Source organism: Onychomys torridus, chromosome 15 (genome assembly GCF_903995425.1).
Source record: "Onychomys torridus chromosome 15, mOncTor1.1, whole genome shotgun sequence".
Lineage (NCBI taxonomy): Eukaryota > Metazoa > Chordata > Mammalia > Rodentia > Cricetidae > Onychomys > Onychomys torridus.
This window is the reverse complement of record NC_050457.1, coordinates 36,573,503-36,581,278: the sequence shown is the minus strand read 5'-3', so window position 1 is coordinate 36,581,278 and position 7,776 is coordinate 36,573,503. Positions and strand designations below refer to the sequence as shown.

Below are 7,776 nucleotides of genomic sequence, written 5' to 3'. Positions count from 1 at the left end.
ATTCTCTCAAGTGGGTCTATGGAATGAATTATGGTTTAAATATGGGCTATAGGTTATTATCATGACAATAAATTATTATGCACAAAGAAAAGTATTCTACATATTTGTCATTTGGCCATAATAAGAAAAATTGGGTAATAAAGCAGAAGTAGAAAGGAGAGAGAGAGAGAGAGTAGGAAAGAGAGAGGGAGAAAGAGAGAGAGAGCATCAATTTAGGCACATGGCATAAAAATATAATTTAAAAGCAGGGATGTTTATTTACAATGAAACTCAAAGCTAAACTCAAGCCTGACATGGTAACATACCTGCAATCCTAGCATTTGGGAGGCAGAGGAAGGATAAAGGCTAGCCTTGGCTACTTAACAAGTTTGAAGCTAGCCTGGGCTGCATGAGACCCTGTCTCAGAAAACAAACAAAAAACAGAAGCCAAGCACTAAACTGAGCGTAAATAAATGCTGTGAAGCAGCATTTGTGGCTGGGAGCACAGCCATGGGCAAATGCTCCAGCAGCAAGCCCTAGCCAGAACCTGGGAGCTTGATCTGCTCTTTTCTGGCACAGGACACACTTCTAAGAATTTGCAATGTAATTTTTTTTTTAAACCAGATTTTCCTGGGATAGGTAAAGGATGATTACATGAGCAAGGATTTCACTATCAATCTCTTAGTTTTTCCAGAATCCTGTAAGGGAATTATAGGAGGAAATGAGGTGCCCTCTCATGCCAGACGCTACATGGCTCTGATCAAAGGATTGGGGATCTGCGCAGGGGCTTTGATCAACGAGAACTGGGTCCTGACAGCTGCTCACTGTGACCTGTAAGTCATCCCAGCTCTTCTCACTCCCAATGCTGACTCACAGCTATCCAGTCCAGACCGGCAATCAGTGTAGAATGGAGAAAGCAGTGGGCACCCATAATCAACATCATATCCTGCTGCATGGAGGAACCGGCCTCCACGTTTTTCCCCAGGGGACTCTTGAGGAGAGAGGGATAATAGATAATAGGTAGAAAGACAGAGAGGAGCCAGGCAGCGGTGGTGCATGCCTTTAATCCCAGCACTGGGGAGGCAGAGGCAGGCAGATCTCTGTGAGTTCGAGGCCAACCTGGGCTACAGAATGAGTTCCAGGAAAGGCGCAAAGCTACACAGAGAAACCCTGTCTGAGGAGGGGTGGGAGCAAAAGACAGAGAGTAGAGAAACAGAAACACAGGACAGCCTCGTAAGGGCCTGGATCAATATCCACCGGTAGCTTCTAAAGGGCCTTTTATAGGAATGCCAAGGGGTAGAGCAAAAGACCTCCCCCTAGCTCAGCCAAGCAGACCCTTCCAATCACCTGGTAACCACACATGTGGTCAAGCAATCCTTTAATGCAGCCCTGCTAGGTAAAGCAGGCTCAGATCTCACTAGGAAACCTTTGTGGGCCTCCACACTGTTGTAATATTTGCCTCATAAACCAGGGCCAGATGATCTAGGGTAAGATTGAAATGTCTAATACCACTCTAAAAATCAACCGAATTAGAAGTTGAAAAGACAGGGAAAGAACAGCACTCAGTGAACTCAACTGGTCTAACCTCCCACACACAATCTGCCAGTACTTTGTTCCCTGTTTGGTTCATAAGCATCTTTTAATATCGATCACATTGCGTGTCTCCTGTGGTTGTAGCTCATTTATTCACTATCACTGGCCTTTTCCCACCTTTGTATGATATTTTAGAGTGATCGTAGGAAATTACTACTCTTTGGCTGTGTGAAAAATATCAGTACCCTACAGCTTAAATTAGCCGTTTGAGTCACTATTTTAAAGGCAGAGTCACATTCATCAGGTAAAACTACCATTCTTTAACTGGTGCCCATTGTTGGTAAGCAATACCAGATAGTCTCTCTGCTCACTCTGGCACAAATTGCCTAAACCAAAGATTCAGCTTAAAATTATATAGGAAGTTATGCCGTGGTACAAAATAAAGTTTGTCAAGTAAGAACATTGGCGCAATTTATGCAAACAAGAAAACTAGCCACTGACAAATCCATTAATTGACAGGACTGTTTAGGGCCAAGTTGACCCAACAAGTTGGGATACCGTTTTTCTCATCTGTCTTTGGTTCATAAACTAGATGAGGAGTTAGCTCTAGTTCTGTTTGCTTCTGTATTTGTGTGTGGTGAGGGTGTCTCTGTGTGGATTTATGTACACGTCCATATGTGAGGCAGCAGGGTCTGTGGGGGGTAGGGTTGGTGTGTGTGTGTGTGTGTGTGTGTGTGTGTGTGTGTGTGTGTGTGTGTAGGAGGGCTCTGTGTGTGTGTGTGTGTGTGTGTGTGTGTGTGTATAGGAGGGCTGTGTGTGTGTGTGTGTGTGTGTGTGTGTGTGTGTGTGTGTGTATAGGAGGGCTGTGTATGTGTATAGGAGGTGTGTGTGTGTGTGTGTGTGTGTGTGTGTGTGTGTGTGTATAGGAGGGCTGTGTGTGTGTATAGGAGGTGTGTGTGTGTGTGTGTGTGTGTGTGTGTGTGTGTGTGTAGGAGGGCTCTGTGTGTGTTTGTGTGTGTATAGGAGGGCTGTGTGTGTGTGTGTGTGTGTGTGTGTGTGTATATAGGAGGGCTGTGTGTGTGTGTGTGTATAGGAGGGCTGTGTGTGTGTGTGTGTGTGTGTGTGTGTGTATAGGAGGGCTGTGTGTGTGTATAGGAGGGCTGTGTGTGTGTGTGTGTGTGTGTGTGTGTGTGTGTGTGTATAGGAGGGCTGTGTGTGTGTATAGGAGGTGTGTGTGTGTGTGTGTGTGTGTGTGTGTGTGTGTGTGTGTAAGAGGGCTCTCCGTGTTTATCTGGATATGGGTGTGCAATTCTTGGTTTCACAGTTTCCCTATAAAAGCATCTTTTCCTTCAAGCTCCTAAAAGCATGCCTTGGACCACCTTTCCTATTTTGAATACAACAGCAAGGTTCACTATTTTCCTGGAGCACACAAAGGCAAGCCTTTCGCTATGGCTTTGGGTTGGATCTTTCCACTGGGTGTCATCAGCCCAGAAGGCCACTAGGAGACAGACTTTGCTGCACAAATCCAAAGCAGCTGAAGAAATGGGAAGCTCCTCCTTCACTACAGCAGAGCCCAGTTCCTCTAGCCCAGCCACCCAGGGCCTCAGTGACTGACCAGGGAAGCCCTGTTCCACACCTTCTCCAGGACATTCCAATTCATGTTTGGTTTTTCTAGGTCAGGGACTCCCTTTGTGGTTGCTTTCTCCTTGAAAAGACACAGGCAACTGGAATGTGTCCTAACACATGTGGGGAGTCTTAGGTAGAAGACACCAAAATACCAAAAAGGGTTCTATAAACCCCGGCCCCATTTTGTGTTTGGTTATAAATATGAAGCCACCTGCAAACACAGGGAAATTATACCCGGAGCTGAGCTTACTCTACTCTCTAACTTAAATATTGCATGGCTTTCTTTTCAGGAGAGGCAAGCCTCAAATTATTCTTGGTGCCCACTCTGTATCTCAGAAAGAGAAACTCGAACAGATGTTTTCCATTAAAAGGGCGATTTCATACCCCTGCTACGATCCTGAGACATTTCAAGGAGATCTTCAACTCCTTCAGGTAAATATGCTTTGGTTTTTTGTTTTTCTCTCATAACTTTTAGTAAACAGACAGTGTAACCTGAAACCAATTACTACAAGAGTGTGAGCACACACACACACACACACACACACACACACACACACACACACACACCATAAACCAGCCCTCACAAGATGGACTCCAAGTGTGAGGTTCCTCAGCAGGGCAAGGATCCAGCCCTTCACCCCTGGTGTTCTTTCCCATTCAGCTCAACTGTTTCTCACAAATTCTCTCCATTGTAGGTCCAGGCAGTCTACAGCGTTGCTGCTCATTGACCAAAGGCCACCAGAACTCCCCCATAGCAACATGTCTGTGCTGACTGACGCTCGCTCAGCAGGAGAGATGGCCACTGTGGGAAGCTACTGGGGTAGACTCAGTGAGAGGACATGCAGGGAGCCCTCTTGTAGGATTCAAGCTCTGCCTGGCAGTCTGGTAGAGCACTGAGGAACTGAGTCTGCTCTGAAGGGAGTGTTGTCAGTGAGTGGGCTAGTTCTGTGATGAAGCATCTTTACAGTTTTGCTTACCTAGGAAGCAGAAGGCAAAGAGCCAATGTTGGGATTGTAAGGACATACCCATCGTGAACTTTGGCCAATGGTGTTTGGTCATTTGGGGGTTGAGGACAATGGCATCAGTTTTGTCCCTACTCAATCAACATGCTGTGATTGTTCCCTTCGTTGGGCTCCCCTTGTCTGGTACTAACAGTCTTGAGGAAGCTAAGAATTACCAGGAGGATGAAGGCCACTGCTGTCTACCTCTTCCACAGAAGAGAAGTTGTAAGTGGGACTTCCCCTACAGGTGTTCAGTCTAGAGAGAGGCAGGCAGATGAACTACTGACCCTGAACTGACAGTGTTCTGCTTATCCATGACCAAGATAACATGGGAGCACCAGGGACGAGCCGGTGGTCAAAGAATCCTGCTGGGTACCAGGAAAAAGGGAGGAAGGGGCTTTCTAGATAGGAAGAACAGCGTGTATAAAATAGAATAGCTTTGGGGAGAGGAGAGAAAGGAGTTAGGATGAGATTTGAAATGGAGGGGTAAAAATGGGACACAGAAACAAAGACGGAGTTTGTAAACCTTGGCTAGAATTTGAATGTTACAGGGAAGTATTTTAAGCAGGAGGGTGATGTGACCAGACACATTAAGAGTGATGTAGAATGTAGGATGAAGAAGACAGGACCAGAAGAGAGTGAGAGCTGAGTGGCCTACAGTGTCTCACAAAGCTACAGATGGGTTGATGGTGAACTTCTTAAGCAAAAATGAGACTGAGCCCAGGGCTTCTGCATCCTCACCACCGTGGGGAAAGAGAGAGCCATGGGACTCCGTTTGCCTCTACAGGACCCTCACCTTCCTTGTCCCCAGACTTCCAGCCTAACCTCTCCTGCTGTTTTCCTAGAGACCACCAGCCCTGGCCTTCCCTGGGTCGCCTCTCATCCCTATGCTAGTTCCTGCCTTGCTTCCTGGATGCAGCTCCATCCCCTTCTACTCACTCAACTCCCTTGGTTACACTTCAGGTTGCATTTCTTCCTCTGCCTGCTCATGTTCATGAGGCCATAAACAACTCTGTGTTTTCAGCTGGATGGTAAAGCAGCTATAACCAAAGCTGTGGGAATCCTTCACCTCCCCAAAAGAGGAGAGGATGTGAAACCCCACACCAAGTGTCGGGTGGCTGGATGGGGGAGCACCAAAAGAGATTCTTGCAAAGTCTCCAACATCTTGAGAGAAGTCAACGTCACTGTGATTGACCGAAGAGTCTGCAACAATCCAGCGCATTACAATTTCAAACAGTTGGTGGACAACAGCATGCTCTGTGCTGGCGGCAGGCAAGGGGAAGACGATTCGTGCAGTGTACGTAAATTAAAATGTCTAAGCGTCCTTTGACTCTGGGGATGAAAGTTTCAGAGGATCTTCTAGAAAGAACATGGTGAATACCTGTCATTCCTTTTGTGGCTAAGGACCCCTGCTTGTCCCTAGAGTGTGGCACCATTCTCCATCCCTTGGCAGACCCCCTCGGGGAGTGGTCTCTATTTCCTAATGGTCATTTCCAGTACATGGCCAGAAATAAGGTAAAATGAGAACTCACAAATTCCTGAAGAAAAAAAATAACCTAAAAGTTGTTTGAGATATCAAATGTGCTCTTCTGTCTGAGATGACTCAGCTAGTGTCCTCCTTGGAGAAGGGCGTATTTGGGACCCCATTTCAAGCTTTCTAATTGCCCCAACGTAAGTCTTCCCGTGACAGACTGACCAGGAGAGAAAATACATAATTTTTTTTTTAATTATTTTTTAAAGGGACAGCAGTGTAGATCAGCCTGTAAAGGCGCTTGCTGCCAAGCCTCAATTTCATCCCCAGATTCCACATAGGAGAGAATCAACTCTCACAAGTTGTCCTGACCTCCACATTGTGACACATGAGCATACATACATACATATATACAGAGACAGAGATAATAATTATTAATAACTTTATAATTATTTATTAATCATATTTTTATATTGCTTAATAATAAATATAATTTAATTTTAAAAGAGGGCACAGGTCAATGAAAGGAGATTCATATTCTCTCCTGTCTTACTGATAGAAATGATTCTTCATTGCTGCAGAATTGCCAGGGTTTTTTTTAAGATTCATTTATCTATTATATATACAGTGTTCTGCCTACGTGCCAGAAGAGGGAGCCAGATCACATTATAGACGGTTGTGAACCATCATGTGGTTGCTGGGAACTGAACTCAGGACCTGTGAAAGAGCAGCCAGTGCTGTTAACCACTGAGCCGTCTCTGCAGCCCCAGAACTGCCTTTTGAAAGAGGTGAATGCCTGGAAAACATAGACACCCATAAACTAAAAAGCCCACACACAGATGCTGAGGGCTGAGAAGTGGTGGAAAATTTTGTTTGAGAGCCTCTTCTACTTGATTCACTTTCTCATTCAGTTTTGTTCGAGTACATGCAGTGTGAAGAGCTTCATCACAGAATTTTCACTCACTAGCGCACGAGCGCGCGCGCGCGCGCACACACACACACACACACACACCACATCTCGAACTAGTCACACACACTGTGTGACCCTCTCTGTCCTCCCCACCTGCCTGCCAGTCCCCTTCCTCTTCCAAACTCTCCTCAACTTACTGTCATGTCGTGTCGTCCCTTTGATTTAGTTTTGGTTTTTGAGACAGGAACTTCCATTGTAGCCCAGGCTGACCTAGAACTCACAGTAATTCTCCTGACTCACCCTCTCATTCTCGATTTTTAATCTAGTTTCTGTATATAAGAAAAAATGGGCTATTTGTCTTTCTGAGTCTTATTTACCGTCACTTGATTATTTCTAGTTAAAGGAGTTTAAATTTGCTTTTAAATCAGGAAAGAGAAATAAAAGGGAGGGAGGCAGGGAGAGTTGGATGGGTGGATGGATGGATGGATGGGTGGATGGGTGGGTGGGTGGATGGATGGATAAAATGATTAGTAAGTATCTTGGAAAAGCAACACACTCAAAACACATGTCTTTCTGTTCCAGGGGGATTCTGGAAGCCCTCTGATATGTGATAACATTTTCAGGGGTGTCACTTCCTTTGGGAAATGCGGTGACCCCAAAAAGCCTGGTGTCTACATTCTCCTTACAAACAAGTATCTTAACTGGATACGGAAAACCATTGCAGGGGCCATGTGACACCGGTCCATGGAAACAGACACCTGAGGTTACCAGTCGTAGAGATGGAGCAAAGGGGCCTGAAACTTCACCTACCCCAAGAAGCACTTCTTCCTAACTGCGCCAGCCATGCCTGTCTGACATGATCACCAGCCACCTGCTCACATCACTCTGTAGATCATTAAGGCTGCCATTTCTCAATTAACTGTTTCTGTGGCCAGAGAGCCCTAAGAGGAGGGTCCTCAATTCAAGAATCACTTTGCTTTATTCACAGAGTATGGGCTGATGTTTTCCTGTGTGCTGCTTAAAAGAAGCCAATCCCAGAGAAAGCCAAAATAGTCTTTGCTCTCCCAAATACAGTCCCCAAATACCTGTGGCCCTTAGAATGTGTGTGTGTGTGTGAAATTTTTTATTATTAAAAATAGATTCTTCTCTCATACAATACACTCAACCAGAGCATCCCCTCCCTCAATTCTTCCCAGTTCCTTCCCACCTCTCCTCTCCCCCAGGTCCACTCCCCCTCCATATCCTCTTCAGAAAAG

General features: G+C 45.6%; 1 protein-coding gene across 1 annotated transcript; it reads left to right on the top strand.

The window, feature by feature from the left end:
- Positions 1-633: 633 nt before the first annotated feature.
- On the top strand, positions 634-7,255 carry LOC118596154 (granzyme A-like). Its single transcript, XM_036206916.1, has 4 exons — positions 634-812; positions 3,429-3,570; positions 5,164-5,436; positions 7,103-7,255. Exons 1-4 carry the CDS (start codon positions 634-636, stop codon positions 7,253-7,255), a joined length of 747 nt encoding a protein of 248 aa, XP_036062809.1.
- Positions 7,256-7,776: the final 521 nt, after the last annotated feature.

Excerpts from the sequence above, each read along its gene's own strand:
- LOC118596154 (XM_036206916.1), top strand. The coding sequence starts at position 634 with ATGAGCAAGGATTTCACTATCAATCTCTTAGTTTTTCCAGAATCCTGT. Across the intron at positions 3,571-5,163 it reads GAGATCTTCAACTCCTTCAG|CTGGATGGTAAAGCAGCTAT; the intron begins GTAAATATGCTT and ends CTGTGTTTTCAG. Across the intron at positions 5,437-7,102 it reads GGGAAGACGATTCGTGCAGT|GGGGATTCTGGAAGCCCTCT; the intron begins GTACGTAAATTA and ends TTTCTGTTCCAG.